Consider the following 17,065-nt stretch of genomic DNA (forward strand, 5'->3'; position numbering starts at 1 on the left):
CAGGGAATTACAGTCCGGCCCGGGATGAGCTAGACTTGGCCTTGGCCGAGCTTTACCGCCGGTTTTTCCTCTTCCAGACATTTCCACAATCTCACAAACACTTTCACAACGAATGAAGAAATCCTTCCGCACTCGCCCTTCTTCTACCATCTGGAGTAGTACAGTGGGGGCAATTGTGATGGGTCTCTCTCAGAGTGTTTTCACTGCCCGCTCACCCTCACTGATATTCTATCTTTCAACTGCTGTAATATTGTCCTTTAGTAATATTGCTGCTCCCCCTCCTTTCCCGACTTCTCTGTCCTTTCTAAAGATCTTATAGCCTTGAATATTAAGCAGCCATTCTTGCCCAGCTGGTGGTCAGGTCTCCGTAATGATTTAATGTAATTATTTAAACACACCAAATGGGTGAAGCGGCCGTTATAAGGTGAAGGATTACTGGCTGTTGTGTAATTTCCGTTGATTGGGGGTTCGCAACATCAACTGGGCAGAAACGAGAACTGCAACAAAGCGAGAAAGGATTCTTCAGAAATCAGTAAAAATGAAGAACAAAATCCAACAGTCTGCAGTTTCTGTTCAGGCTCTGATATTTGGGAACTCTTTTATTACCACTAATGTATAGCGATGGTGGTATAGTGGTGAGCATAGCTGCCTTCCAAGCAGTTGACCCGGGTTCGATTCCCGGCCATCGCAATTAATTATTCTTATTAGTTTATTTCCTTCAGAAACTCGAAGTTTGCAATCGAATTTGATGCAGTTCCGTTGGATATTGCTTCCAAAACATTAACGGTAGTAATTATAGTAAAATGTTTTCAACGTTCATTTCTTTTCCCCTTCGACGGAATAGAGGAAAAACATGCTGGAAATAGTGAGCTACAAAGGGTCTAATGAGAGTGAGGAAGGCAAATGATATGTTAGCCTTTATTGCAAGGGTGTTGGAATATAAGAGTAAGGAGTTCTTGCTGCAATTGTAGTATGAGGAAATATTGTGTAAAATTGGCCTATATTCGGTGCAGTTTAGAAGAATGAGAGGTGAGCGCATTGAAATGTATAGCATTCTTAGACGGCTTGACAGGGTAGATGCTGACAGGCTGATTCCCCTGACCGGAGAGTCAAGAACTGGAGCTCATAGTCTCAAGATAAGGGATCGGCCATTTTGGACCGACATGAGGAAAGATTTCTGCACTCAAATATTTGTGAATCTTTGGAATTCTCTACCCCAGAGGGCTGTGGATGCTCAGTCGTTGAGTATATTCAAAGCTGAGATCGATAGATTTTTGGACTCTCGGGAATCAAAAGATATGGGGATAGGGAGGGAGAGTGGAGTTGAGGTCAAGATCAGCCCTGATCTGATTGAATGGCAGAGAGGGCTCGTGGGACCTTATGGCCTCCTCCTGCTCCTATTTCTTACGTTCTTATGTAGCGAGCCTTATATCCAAATGTGCTGACGACACTAAGTTGTGAGGCACAGTAAGCATTATAGATGGGAGCAGAAAGTTGCAAAGGGACATTGATAGATTCAGTGAGTGGGTGAAACTGTGCCAGATGGAGTTCAACGTGGGGAAGTGTGAGGTCATCCACTTTGGACCATAAAAAGATAGATCAGAGTATTTCTAATTGGCAAGAAAGTAGGAACTGTGGACGAGCAGAGGGATTTATGAGACCAAGTACAGAATTCACTAAAAGGTGCAAAAATAAGTTAATATGGTAATAGAATTTTTATCTTTGTCTCAAAGGACATAAAATAAAAAGGAGTGGAAGTCATGTCACAGTTACACAGAGCTCTGGTTAGACCTCATTTAGAGTACTGTGTTCAGCTCTGGGCACCGCACCTCTTTCAGGATAATAACACATGAAATATGAGTAGGTGTAGGCCATTCGGCCCCTCGAGCCTACTCCACCATTCAACAGATCATGGCTGATCTTCAACCTCATCCCCACTTTACCGCCCTGTCCCCATATCCCTTGATTGCCTTGTCCAAAAATCTATCAAACTCAATCTTGAATACACTAAACGACTGAACATCCACAGCCCTCTGGGGTGGAGAGAACAGCATCAATGAAGATAAAAGGAATGAAATGAAATGTGTCATACAGTTACATCTCGCTGCTCTGTCTGACCATTTTGATCGCTACTTCCCTGCAGAGGGTTTTGAAAATTTGATGGAAAAGCGTTGGGTGAAAGATACTTTTGCTTTCGAAAATCCTGAATCAATATTGAAGCTAAACTTGATGCCTGAGCAAGAAAACGAGTTGGTGCGACTCACCTTTGAGCACACTGAAAACACGCCACAAGTCATTCAGTTTGTCTTCTTTTTGGATCAATGCTTTCAAAGATTATCCACTATTACGTAAGATTAGTGTTCTGTTGTTGCTGCCGTTCACAACAACCGACATGTGCGAACTGGGATTTTCAACTTTGAGAAGGTTAAAAACAAGAGAAAGAAACCGACTCAACAGCGCATCTGATATGCGTGGAGCGCTTTCATCTCTTGATCCAGATTGGAACGAGATCATGAACAACAGGCAGACTCACCTGTCATATTAATTAAGTAAAACTGATCCTGATCTTTTACTGTATTTATACTGTATTTAAAATGTTTTTCAAGTAACGTCGATGTCTAATTTTAGTTAATACTTGAAGTGAAGTGAAGAGAAGAGCTAGCATGTCCTGACCTTTATTGAGATTTGATGAAAACTCCAGTTAGAAGATATTATTGTTTTGGGTCCCTGAGGGAAGTGCTTTTCTTCCATCGGGTCACGAGGAAAAAGGTTTGAGAAACACTGTTCTACATTGTACGATCAGTGTCTGTTCAGCAAACCGGCTCTGAACTCCTCAGTCCGCATTTCTCGACACGGTTCTGTGCGCGACACGGGTAAAAAAACACTCACCGAAGCCCGGTGACTAATGGCGGCCGAAGGCACCACAATCCCCCGCGCCCCAGATACCCCTCTATCTCCAAGGCGCTGATATTTCCGTTCAGACTGCGCATGCTCCCCAGGCCCGCCTGCATTCTGGGAGCGCGTTGCTCCTGGAGTTTGTTGCGAGTCGGACTCGGTGGAAACGAGAGAAGAAACCGGGAAGCGGCGGGTATGAAGGGGGAGGCGCTGGGTGAGGGTTTTAATGTTGCCAGGGGCTCCCCGCCCGCCCGCCCGTCCGCCGGGCACCCCGGCTGTGATTCAGCGTCTGAGCCGCACTCAGAGTTGCTCAGACTCTGCTCTGCCCAGCTCAGTGTCCGGGACCAGCACCGCGCATGCTCCGGTCATTGGGCCTTCTTGCTCCTGCGCGCTGCTCCCCTTCGAATTGAGATAGACCGTATTCTACCGCGCGGGGCATTTTGGGTAAGGTTATCCGCCATTGTATAACTCACGCCGATATTTCTGTGATGGGGTTTCGAAGGGCGAGGTTTCACCAATCAAAAGCAAAATACTGCGGATGCTGGAAATGTGAAATATAAAGAGAAAATGCTGGACATCCTCAGCAAGTCGGGCAGCATCCGTGGAGAATGAAACAGAGTTAACGTTTCAGATTAGTGTTAATGTTTTGTCAGACCTTGAAGAAGTGTAAGAATTAACAGTTTTTAAGCAAGGAGAGAGGCAGGGAAAGAGGGGGCGGTGAGGGAAAGAACAATAGGGAAGGTCTGTGATCGTGTGGAGGGCAGGAGTGATAAAGCTAAAAAAGGGATGATGGTGCAAGGCAAGGAGGGTGGTAATGGGTCAAGTAATAAACAAACGACGGCTTCAGAGGAGCTTTAAAGGGCTCCAGTCAGTTGGATGTGTGAATGAGGCCGTGAGCCAAAAGAAGCGCATTTGAAGCGGAGAGAGAGGGACACGATGTGTAACCAGGCACAAACACTCAGCCACAGCCCAGACATCACCTGTTTCCCACTTGGCGTGAAAGGACTATAATAATTACAGTAATCCATGTTGTTTGATTTTGAATAGTTTACTTTCTAAATTGAATGATGTTTCTCCAATTATATTTCACAACTCAGATTCAAGGCCTCCAACCCAACAGAAATGTTGGCGATGGTGCGATAGGTTTGGGTTTCAGCAGAGGGAGGAGGGTGAGTGTGTGAGACGGGGATTTACAGTCTGGGGGAATGAGCAGGAAGAATGTTCCATAGGAACTGGAATTGCCTGTTCTGAATTTCTATTCTGTATTCACTGTGAGGACTTCTGTAAACTCCAGTGCACTGATTGTGGAAAGAGCTTTAACCAGTTCCACAACCTGAAAAAACATCGCACCATTCACAGCGGGGAGAAACCGTACACGTGTTCTGTGTGTGGACGAGGCTTCAACTGATCGTCCAACCTGGAGAGACACAATGACAACCGGACGATGGAGATACCGTGGAAATGTGGGGACTGTGGGAAGGGATTCAATTACCCGTCCCAGCTGGAAACTCATCGACGCAGACACACTGGGGAGAGGCCGTTCACCTGCTCCGTGTGTGGGAAGGGATTCACTCAGTCATCCCACCTGCTGACGCACCAGCGAGTTCACACCAGGGAGAGGCCGTTCACCTGCTCCATGTGTGGGAAGAGATTCACTCAGTCATCCCACCTGCTGACGCACCAGCGAGTTCACACTGGGGAGAGGCCATTCACCTGCTCCATGTGTGGGAAGATATTCACTCAGTCATCCAGCCTCATTGAACATCAACTTGTTCACACTGATAAGAGACCTATCAAATATTTTCACTGTGACAAGAGTTTAAAAAGCAGAAATGAGCTGCTGACACACCAACGCACTCACACTGGGGAGAGGCCGTTCACCTGCACTGAGTGTGGGAAGGGATTCACTCAGTCATCCAACCTGCTGACACACCAGCGAGTTCACACTGGGGAGAGGCCGTTCACCTGCTCCGTGTGTGGGAAGGGATTCACTCAGTCATCCAGCCTTATTGAACATCAGCTTGTTCACACTGATAAGAGACTTTTCAAATGTTCTGTCTGTGAGAAGAGCTTTAAAAGAAAAAGTGATCTGCTGACACACCAACGCACTCACACTGGGGAGAGGCCATTCACCTGCTCCGTTTGTGGGAAGGGATTCACTCAGTCATCCAGCCTCCTGATACACCAGCGAGTTCACACTGGGGAGAGGCCGTTCACCTGCTCCGTGTGTGGGAAGGGATTCACTCGATCATCCCACCGGTTGAGACACCAGCGAATTCACACTGGGGAGAGGCCGTTCACCTGCTCCGTGTGTGGGAAGGGATTCACTCATTCATCCAGCCTTCTGACACATCAACTTGTTCACACTGATAAAAGACCTTTTAAATGTTCTGACTGTGAGAAGAGCTTTAAAAGAAAAAAGGATCTACTGACACACCAACGTACTCACACTGGGGAGAGGCCGTTCACCTGCACTGAGTGTGGGAAGAGATTCAGTCAGTCATCCAACCTGCTGACACACCAATATATTCACAATGGGGAGAGGCTGTTCACCTGCTCCGTGTGTGGGAAGGGATTCACTCGTTCATCCTACCTCAGTGAACATCAACATGTTCACACTGATAAGAGACCCTTTCAATGTTCTGACTGTGAGAAGAGCTTTAAAAGAACGAGGGATGTACTGAGACACCAACGTATTCACACTGGGGAGAGGCCGTTCACCTGCTCCGTGTGTGGGAAGGGATTCACTCTGTCAACCGGCCTACTGATACACCAGCGAGTTCACATGTGACTGCATTGGTTGGATTCTGCTGTTATCACTGCTGTTAATCGCATTCAGGAGTAAACCGTGTTCATTCTGGCAGTTGGGGGCTGTTTCTGATGTTAATAATCCATTTCACTGGACTGCAGTATCAGAATTCTATACAAGTGTCAAATAAATCAGCTTTCTTTTAAACACAGTTTTTCTAGTCCTTGATAGCTCTATGATAAGACAAGCATGATGTGGAGATGCCGGTGATGGACTGGGGTTGACAATTGTAAACAATTTTACAACACCAAGTTATAGTCCAGCAATTTTATTTTAAATTCACAAGCTTTCGGAGGCTACCTCCTTCCTCAGGTGAACGAGGAAGGAGGTAGCCTCCAAAAGCTTGTGAATTTAAAATAAAATTGCTGGACTATAACTTGGTGTTGTAAAATTGTTTACAATAAGATAAGCAGTTTGAGGACTTATGATGAAGTGAGTGGAATCCATCTTTGAACTGAGTTCCTCCACCTTTTTAAAAGATGGATCTACAAGATGTCCAAGTCTGACAGGACAGAAAATTCTTTTGTATCACAGGGTCCACTTCAATCAGCCTGAGCAGATTTCCACGACCCTTGAGTGAAAAAGAGATTCCTGATTTCAATGCTAGACGCCCTAGCTCTAAATTTAAGCTTATGCCCTCTTGTTCCGAAGCATCACTTCCTCCCCTTTGTATTCCAGTCCTCGAGATAAAGGCCAACATTCCATTAGTCTGTGAATTTTTATCTGTGCCCGAGCTTTTAGTGATTTGTGTACATGGACACCCAAATCCCTTTGCTTCTGCACCGTTCCCAGTCTCTCACTTTAAGAAAATACTCCAATGTTTCCTTTTTGCATCCAAAGTGAATGATCTCACTCTTCCCCACATTGAACTCCACCTGCCACAGTTTGTCCATTCACTTAAACTGTCTCTTTGTAACTTCCTGCTCCCATCTACAGCACTTCCTGTGCCTCCTAACTTAGTGTCACCTGGAAACTTGGATCTACAACTCTCTATTCCTTTATCCAAGTTATTGATAAATATGGGGAAAAGCTGAGTACAGATCCCTGGGGATACGATTTTTAAAATTCGCCAATCAAAGAACATTCCCTTTATCCCTACTCTCTTCTCCGACCACCCAACCAATTCCAACCCAAGTCACAAAGCAACTTTCAATTTTGTGCACTTTTATTCATTCATCTCTTGTGCTGAACCTTATCAAATGCTTTCTGGAAGTCCATACAGACAACATCCATATTCAATCCCCTGTCCACCTTGTTAGAGAGCTCAAAACGTTCAACTAGATTACTCAGACATGAGCTGCCCTTCACAATCCATCTTCACTCTCTTTGAACAGCTCATTTTGTTTCTGATGATAGATTTCAGTAATTTCCCAACAACTGACTTTAAACTGACAGGTCTATATTTTCTTGGTTTCTCCCTCCCTCCTTTCTTAAATAACGGAGTGACATTTTCAAATTTCATATCCAAAAGCACAATTCCTCAGTCTGGAGAGCTATGGGAAATTATGACTAATGCATCTGCAATTTCCCCACCCGTTTCCTTTAATACCGTGAGGTGGGAACCATCAGGTCCTGGAGATTTCATTCTTTTTTTCCAGTTATTTATTTATATGACTGTGTATAACAGGACTGAGTGTTTCAGCGCTGAGTGTGTGTATAACAGGACTGAATGGCCCAGCCCTGACTGTATAACAGGACTGATTGTCCTAGCACTGACTGTGTGTATAACAGACATGAGTGTCCCAGCACTGACAATGTGTACAACAGAACTGAGTGTCCCAGCACTGACTGTGTGTATAACAAGACTGAGTGTCCCAGCACTGACTGTGTGTATAACAACACTGAGTGTCCCAGCACTGACTGTGTGTATAACAAGACAGAGTGTCCCAGCACTGACTGTGTGTATAACAAGACTGAGTGTTCCAGCACTGACTGTGTGTATAACAGGACTGAGTGTCCCAGCACTGACTGTGTGTATAACAAGACTGAGTGTCCCAGCACTGACTGTGTGTATAACAAGACTGAGTGTCCCAGCACTGACTGTGTGTATAACAAGACAGAGTGTCCCAGCACTGACTGTGTGTATAACAAGACTGAGTGTCCCAGCACTGACTGTGTGTATAACAGGACTGAATGTCCCAGCACTGACTGTGTGTATAACAAGACTGAGTGTCCCAGCACTGACAATGTGTATAACAAGACTGAGTGTCCCAGCACTGACTGTGTGTATAACAAGACTGAGTGTCCCATCACTGACTGTGTGTATAACAGGACTGAATGTCCCAGCACTGACTGTGTATATAACAAGACTGAGTGTCCCAGCACTGACTGTGTGTATAACAGGACTGAGTGTCCCAGCACTGACTGTGTGCATAACAAGACTGAGTGTCCCAGCACTGACTGTGTGTATAACAGGACTGAGTGTCCCAGCACTGACTGTGTGTATAACAGGACTGAGTGTCCCAGCAATGACTGTGCGTCGAGTGTACATGGGCTGTGGGCGGAGATAAATGGGTGGGGTAGAATCCATGATAGGTTGGAGTGACATGCGGTTGTCGGTGGAGATTAATTCGGTTGGAGGAGGTTACAGAGATAGGGAGGGGGCGAGGACCATGGAGGGATTTGAATACGAGGATGAGTGTCTTAAAATCGAGCCTTTGTCGGATCGGGAGCCAATGTAGTAACACACGAACAGAAACTTACGGTTCACTGCCCGGCAGACAGGTGGGGAAGACACTGATGTCCGCGGAAGAACAATCAGGGTCACAGCAGCAGTTGAGGTCGCAGACTCCGCCAGTCAGGTCACAGGTACAAATGGGAACGGCTGGAACAAGACACACACAGTGAGATCTTACAACAGAGCACGGACGGTCTCAAAGACCACCTCCCTCCCTTGTCTGAATCCACGATCACCGTCTTCTCCATCTCCCAAAATCAATCTGCAGACTTATCCTCCCACTGCTTTCTACTCACCGAATTACAGCTTCCAGATACCCAGCACAACCCACTTAATAAATAATAATAATTATGAGGAGAGAATAGAGAAGCTGCGATTACTCTCTTTGGAGCAGAGAAGGTTCAGGGGAGATTTACCAGAATGGTCCCGGGGATGAGAGACTTCAGTTACCGGGAGAGACTGGAGAAACTGGGATTGTTCTCCTTCGAGCAGAGACGGTTAAGGGGAGATTTAATGGAGGGGTTGAAAATGAGGAGGGGTTTTGATGGAGTCGATGGGGAGAAACTGTTGCCACTGGCGGGAGGGTCGGTAACCAGAGGACACAGATTGAAGGGAATTGGGAAAAGAGCCAGAGGGAGATGAGGAGAATGTTTTTAGGCAGCGAGTTGTTCTGATCTGGAATTCACTGCCTGAAAGGGCGGTGGGAGCAGATTCAATAATAACTTTCAAAAGGGAATCGGGTCAATCCTTGAAGGGGGAAAATTTGCGGGACTGTGGGGAAAGAGCAGGGGGGAGTGGGACTAATGGGATCGCTCTTTCACAGGGCCGGCACAGGCGCGATGGGCCGAGCGGCCTCTCTCACAGAGCCGGCACAGGCGCGATGGGCCGAGCGGCCTCTTTCACAGGGCCGGCACAGGCGCGATGGGCCGAGCGGCTTCTTTTACAGAGCCGGCACAGGCGCGATGGGCCGAGCGGCCTCTCTCTGTGCTGTTTGATTCTCGCTCACTTTTGGGCTCCGACCCACGGCCCGTTTGACGGGGAGGCGGGAGAGTGACTCCCCCCCGAGCCCAGCTCGACACCGGCCGCTGACAGAGTGGAGATTCACGGGGCCCGCAGGAGGCCCCGAGTAACTCCCCCCGTCACCCCCCCCTCCCCTCTCAGGCCACTCCCGGGTGCGGGCCCTCCCTCTGTCGGCCTCGCCCCCGCCCACAGCACCGCCCGCCCGCCATCATCCTCCCGGCGCCGGCCTGTTGCTAAGGGAACGTGGGACAGGACCCGCGCGACGCATGCGCGGCTTCCCTGGCCGCAGCGCACTTACGCGGCTTGACGTCAGCGCGCAACGTTGAGTGACGCTGCCGCGTGTCACGTGATGTGAGGAGTCAATCCAAGAGGAGTGGGAGGGGGCTGAGATGAGAGCTGTCAATCAAATTGCCCGGAGTCAGCACTCACTGCGCGCAGGGTTTGTAGAATTTGTTTAAAAATGCCAAATCTGGAAGATTTAAATTAAAATAGAAATGTAGAAAAAAAGGGAAAAAATTGCAAATAAAAACAGAATTGTCCAAACTCACATAATGCCACTATTAGTCTTCTCTACCTGGGGCATAGGATGAGCAGAATGTTTGAACAACTTCTTGAATGCAGATATATGGAATGGACCAACAAAGGAAGCAGTGGGGCCTGATTGTATCAGCAAATTCCAGCGAGTTGGCTCGGTATCTGATAGCGATACCTTGGGATATGACAACCTCGAAATTGGGATCTTTATTTTTTTTGTACATGTGCACTAGCTTTTACTGATTGGTGTACCTGGACACCCAAATCCCATTGCTGCTCTACTGTCTTTAGTTTCTCATCATGAAGAAATTAATCCAATTTCTCAACTGGTGCCTGCAATAAATGGTCTTTGTTTAACTCCCCACATTTTTACTGTCCGGCTTTATTTCCACTCTTCACTCATCAATAACAACAGACACGGTGAGACTCGATCTTTTAAAAAAAAAATTCAAAATATATTTATTTCATAAAATTGATGGATACACATAGTTCAATGTTAATATCACAGTTACAATTCAAAACAACACAATACAGATCGTACAAACTACGGTTCCATTATTACAATTCAACACACAGTACATATCGTCTAATACATGCTGCACAATACAAGGTGAAATGGCCTTACACGGTGGCATTTCCCCATAGAGCCTTTACGCAGACCGCACCTCGCTTCACTGCATCCCACAGCATGTACTCCTGGACCTTGGAGTGTACCAGTCGGCAGTACTCGGTCGTGGACAGCTCCTTCAGCTGGAAGACCAGCCGGTTTCGGGCGGACCATGGGGGCACCTTAACGGAAATGATGGTCTACCAGCAGCAGTTGATATCTGTCTTGGTGTATGTCCCGGGGAACTGCCCGTAGTGCACAGTGTCTTATGGTTACCGAGCTGTTAGGGGGTGAAACCTCTTCAACTCCACGGTATAGAGGTCCTGTCTCTGTGGAGAGAGGTTGTCACCTTTTACCCGAATACACGGATCCATTCGTCCACATTCATGTCAGTGTTTGCAAACACTGCCTGATGTCTTTCACACACCTGTCGAACCTTGGGGTTAGAGATGGAGGAGGGAATTTCACCTTCACTGCTTCGACGGTAAACTGACGGAGTAGAAATAAAAATCGGGCCGGTTCCATAAGGGGCGGGTGATCCGCTTTACCAGTTCAGCCCCCAGCGATGGTGAAAATTTCCGTCCACGTGTTGCGAACCGAAGGAGTTTAAGAAAATGGACCAGCTTGTGAGCTTCCAAGATTGAAACTCGGGCGGAGGTCAGGAAAGGTGTGGCCAATTTTAAGCATTCCCGTCTGGCGGAAATGGGGTGGTGGAGGCGAGTAAATGGTGTCAGGTCACTTACCGCCCCTTAAACGCTGGCGTTCCTGCCTCCGTCATGGTGGGAAGGGTCCTGAGAAGAGGGGCCAGAGCAACACCCACCTGTTTCCGGTCATGCCACGTGTAATATGTAAATCAGAGGATCGGGGCAGCATTAAATTTTGGTTACAAATGGGTGGAGGAGTCGCCCTTTCGATGGGCATTGAGTGGTCCAGAACACTGAGAAGTTTCTTTTTAACTTATATAAGTTAATAATAAGTTATCTGTTTTTAATATAACTGGACATTCTTTCTCTCTCTCTCTACCTTTCGGGACTCTTTCTCTTCATGTCTGTGTAATTTGACCCTTGTGCATTCAGTATACTGAGGCACACTGTTTTCCGTGGCTAACCTGTCTGAACACCAACGACACCTTTGATTCCCAGCCTAATATAAGATATGCGATTTGAGAACCTCGCATTCACTCACTCACCTGACGAAGGAGATAATCTCCGAAAGCTTGTGATTTTCAAATAAAACTGTTGGACTATAAGCTGGTGTTGTAAGATTCCTTTCATTTGTACACCCCAGTCCATCACCGGCATCTCCACATCATATATTTGATGGGGCAAGGAGGAGCAGGAGAGCTTTTCCTTGGCCTGCTGCGGCCGTGAGAAATCTCCCGCCCCCTGATCGTCTCGGAAATGGACAAGGGGGTTTCCTTAAAAATCTGTGTAACCAGGCCCAGCCTCATGTCCCATTAAACTCCCTGCAGTGAGTAAACATTGCTGCACAACAGCTCAGAGAGGAAACGAGCTCCGGAACTCCCCACTGGAGTTTGAAATTACATTAATATTTTACCAGTTAGTAACGGTCCGGTTGTTAGACCATTATTATTCTGTTCCGGTCAAAACAAATGTCCCAATGAACAGGGCGCTGTCTGACCCTGACAGCTCACCCTCAGTCCATCCCCCCGGGCAGTGTGTGTGATGGGAAATAATCATCAACCGAAAAGGAGGATTTGATTTTATTCATTTCAGGATTAAACATTTAATATTGAAATCATATTATTTCCAGACTAATAACAGTAAACCATTTCACGATAGAATCACATCTTGTATCATTTCACAGCACCGCATTTGTCGGGTAAAATTTAATTCCTGTTTGGTATTTCGAAATGTAATTAAAGTATTGGATTGGTATCAGTTACATTAGTGAACACATTGTGTCAATGGATGGTAAAATCAGGCGCGGTGAATAACAAGCGCCCAATCCGCTACCGCCCGTCTTACGCCTCCGCCAAACAGCAAAATCTACTCTCATTGACTTTTTGTTTAATTTCGGATGCAATGCCTTGAGATGTTTCTATGATTTAACTAATCTAACAATTAGATTCAGTGGATATTTCACCCCTTTCTGCAGCTCCTCTCTGAATTTAGTCTGGGTCACAGCATAAATACACGTGTTGGTGCAGGAACTGAGAAGTTGAAGCATGAATCCGGCTGACTGCATATCACTGGCTGCATCGTACTGTGCGTTTGTTATGTGCAGAGCGATAACATAAAAAACTTGTGGGCTCCATAAAAATATCAAGCTGGCTGATATACTGAAGAGTAAAATGATGGATTTCCTTCGGTTCTCCATCTCTGGATCCTTGTGATTCTCTCCATTGCTACTTTTCCGGAGTCCCCTGCGGACTATACTGGCCGCTAAAATGTGCCTGGCGGTGAGAACATTGAACAGTAAAATCAGAATGAATGGGAGACAAGGAGTTAACACAAGATTAAACAAGTCAAACGCTGCCCAAGCGGGTGAAGTGAAAAAGGCCATTTTCCAGACGCAACCCCGGGGTACATTGTCCATTATATATTCCGGGTCAAATACAAAGTACCAGGGAATGTTTAGTAAACAGCTCAGCGCACTCACCACCCCGATAACAACAGCCGCCGTTTTCTCGGTGCAATATTTTGTTTTCAGCTTCTGACAACAAATGGCCACAAATCGATCAAAGGTGAAAACCACTGTGAACCACACAGAAGCCGCTGTGGCTGTTAAACTCAGGATGACAATGAGACTGCACACGGGGGTAATGATCAAAGATGAAACTGGGAAATAAATCCCATCAATCCCCCTCAATATTACATCAGTGATAACGACCAGGAGATCGGCCGCCGCCATTCCCACCAGGTAGCGAGTGATACATTTGGAGAGTCCGCACTTTCCTCGGGACAGGATCACAATCGCCACCAAGTTAACTGTAAGAGAGAGAAAAGGAAGCAGAGAAATTACTGATCAGACCTGGAGACAAAGCAGCAGTTTTCCAGGATCTGGGGTAAATTTTCCAGCCTTATTTCGGCATCAAACGTTGGAAAATGATTAACTGGCCTTCGCAGCGCTTCCGGGCAGAGAAATGTTCTTGAATATAGTTGTCAATAATGAATTGGGAAATTGATACAGAAAGTGAATAAAGTAAGCACCAGATCCACTGGAAGGGCCGAGTGAGGACGCAGTGCCGGTGGGGAAGAGAAATCGGTTTTGCTGAGCGGGAATCCAGCGGATTAAATCCGGATTTGGGCTCCTGGTTGTCGGGGAAGTGAGCGAGGGCCGGGAAGGTGAGGGGACAGAGTCATGTGCTATTGGTTTGTTGCTCTGGGTTAAGGGAGCCGACAGTGGCTGGCACAAAACGGGAAAGGACCAGAGATCCGCTGCGGTGAGTTTAAGTCTTCGCATCGGATTGGAAAATGCAGCTGAAGGCCAAGCTAGTGAGTAAGATTGGGAGGGAGACAAGGAAAAGGACATGTAGGAGATGGAGGGGAGTCTGGAGCAGATGGTATGGGAAAGCGGATAAACAGAAGCAACGGATGTGGAGACAGAGGATTGAATGCAGTGGGAGGACAGGCTGAGATTCACAGGGAGAGACTGCCGCAGAGTGTTGGAGGAAATCTAATCTATAATCTAATCTAAGCCAATTAATAAATTCAATAAAATAATTTCTATGTTTATTCGTGTCAGTGAATAGCTCGTTGGCTACGTACTGTGTTAAGTAAATTTACTTTGCACATTCAATTAACATTACATAAAAAAGCATGAATGAAATTAGCCTCCTTTATTGAATTAAGTTGACAGTATCCTAATAAATCAATGCGATCAAGAAGTCACTGATTTTATTCTTTAAATACATTTGAATTATGTTTATTTATTCAATCAGTAAACAAGTAAACGGAACATTCACATAAACAGACTGAGGACCTGATAGTGATAAACACACCCGGAGAGAGTACAATAAAACTCTCACAATCTGACAACATCCTAATAACACCTTCAAGTCACATTTCCACTTCATAATTGAACTGGAATTTTCAGCAGTTCATTTCGATGAATTATTTACACCGCTGCCGCTCTCTCCCTCTATCTCTCGTTGTGTGTGTGTGTGTGTGCGTGTGCGTGTATGTGTCTGTCTCTATCTTTCTCGCGTTCCTTCTCCCCCTCCTCTCGTTTGCTTCTCAGTTTCTTTCTCTAACGCTCCTCTCTCCCTCTCCGCACTCTCTCTACTCTCTTTCTCAATGCCTCTGTTCACATCCGCGTAAATCCTGCGCCTGCATTCTGTTCAGCAGCCCCGTGTTCGAACGAACCTATTCTTAGTGTCAACTTGTTAAAACGGTGAAGCCTCTGTGAAAAGTTTAATTTTTCTACAGATCATCGAAGTCTCCACCTGTTCACCTGCACTGTTCACTTCACCTACAATGCATGGAATAAACAGTTGTAAACAATTTTACAACACCAAGTTATAGTCCAACGATTTTATTTGAAATTTACAAGCTTTCAGAGGCTTCCTCCTTCCTCCTGAGGAAGGAGGAAGCCTCCGAAAGCTTGTAAATTTCAAATAACATCTTTGGACTATAACTTGGTGTTGTAAAAATTGTTTACAATTGTCAACCCCAGTCCATCACCGGCATCTCCACATCATGGAATAAACAGAATCGAATGCTTCTTCCAGACACATCTCACAATAATTGAAACTCCTTCCCGTGTAATTACAAAGTACAGCGTTAGATGGCGGCATTGTTCAATTAACAAAACGCCAACATCACCGCTGCTGCTTATAATCGACAGATAAATAGAAGGGCTCATGATTCTAACGGATAAAGTGCAAACTGATACAACCTAACCTCAAAACATTGCATTTTACAGTGAATTCATCCACAGTGAAGCAGAGAATGAGATGTGAAAGAATCAGCAAACTCAGTTCAGTAGCCAGACCTCTGGAGCTACGTCAGATACACACACAATGAAAGAATATTTTATAAAAGTGATAACCAATAAATACATTGAAATCCCAGTTAAACTGAATCATGTTATCTTGGAGGGAGGACATTGCACTCCCTCCTTGTAACACTGAGACCGTGAGCTGTCTCATTATCAATCACTGAAAACACATTTATAGAAAAATGTTCCAGGACAGGTTACTTTCACAACACGAAACGGTTAACAGCTCCTCATGGTCTGATACCAGCTCTTAGCCCAGACACCTGATTCCAATACATTCAGTGCAGAGAATAATCCAGTAACAATGCCAAGGTTGGATAAAAAAGGTCACTACAGATATAATGCAATTGTTACAAGACCGAAAGTTTTGAAGTTAAGGACACACCATTAAGCAACAACACATTCATTACAGCAAATTATCCAGTAACAATGCCAGAGTTGGATATACAAAGATCATTACAGGTATAATGCAATACCGAAATAACAGAGACTTTAAACAATCCATCATTCAACTGATAGAACAGAACAGGCGGCTGTGTAAAACATGGTGGGAGTAAAAATAATTAGCCAAGTACGGCAGCAGAGTTAACACCTATTTATAGTATTCACAGGTGAGTTAACAGCTTACCTGGAACTCCAATGGCTGCAAGAACAGGATAGTAAATGCGTTCTATCTGAAACATTACTGAATATCCCATTTCTGTGAGAAGCAGTGACTTCTGCTGATCTGAAAACCGCAGCTCTGGCATGGACTCTGAGCTGGTACATTACAACTAGCTCTGATTTATACAGGGGCTAAATCTCCACTGACACGGCAATACCCCTGATCATTGCTATTAGTTACAGTCACCTGAACAAACACATTGCATCAGCAGCTTTGTCTCCAATGTAAATGATGACGTGGATTTTTAACAAAAATCTCAAAGTCCAGGGCATTATCTTAATGAGACCTCTCTCAGGAATAAAGTTAAAAGCTGTGCTCAGAAAGGACTGGTCCAACAACAATGAACGGCTTCATTTACATTTTTCTTACAATTGTATTGACCATGTTCACTCCTGCCGATTCATTTATACATTTTACCGATTTCGCCCCGTGTGCACTGAATCCAGGGACAAAGCAAACCCGTTTCACTCCGTTCCTGCAGTTTCCCAGTTAAAATATGAATTTTGAGTTTCTGACACGGGGACAGTTAAAGGTCACGTTGGGGATTGCAGCCGAGAAATGACAGTGGGTGATATTGGGGGTCGGACACTGAACGAGCTTCATTGCCATACCTCTCTCCGTTATTTTACTGCAAATGTTTACCTGTTTATTTTAAATTGGTTGACGACTCCAGTAAAATTGCTCCCGTGTAACGGCAAGCTGAGCTCATGACCCAATTTGACCTCCACAAAGGCCCCCATGCTTCCCTCACTCCTCTCCGTTCCAATCTCAGCCCATTGCCATTGAAACCCTCATCAATGCCTCTGTCCCCTCAAGACTCCATTCCTCTAATGCACTCCTGGCCGGCCACCCAAACTCCACCTCCATTCAGAACCAGGTTCTTCTCGGCCTCACTGA

At 45.7% G+C, this 17,065-nt stretch overlaps 1 protein-coding gene and 1 non-coding gene across 2 annotated transcripts; both read left to right on the forward strand.

The window, feature by feature from the left end:
* Positions 1–618: 618 nt before the first annotated feature.
* On the forward strand, positions 619–690 carry trnag-ucc (transfer RNA glycine (anticodon UCC)). Its single transcript has one exon. It is a non-coding gene; the product is annotated as a tRNA-Gly (tRNA).
* A 3,733-nt stretch (positions 691–4,423) lies between these two features.
* On the forward strand, positions 4,424–5,686 carry LOC137316695 (zinc finger protein 271-like; the record flags this gene model as incomplete). The annotated part of the gene is made up of 1 exon (XM_067980540.1): positions 4,424–5,686. A coding segment is annotated over one exon (1,263 nt), but the record flags the coding sequence as incomplete, so codon positions are not given.
* Between the last annotated feature and the right edge of the window lie 11,379 nt (positions 5,687–17,065).

The sequence above is a fragment of the Heptranchias perlo genome, unplaced genomic scaffold, assembly GCF_035084215.1.
Source record: "Heptranchias perlo isolate sHepPer1 unplaced genomic scaffold, sHepPer1.hap1 HAP1_SCAFFOLD_60, whole genome shotgun sequence".
Taxonomy (NCBI): domain Eukaryota; kingdom Metazoa; phylum Chordata; class Chondrichthyes; order Hexanchiformes; family Hexanchidae; genus Heptranchias; species Heptranchias perlo.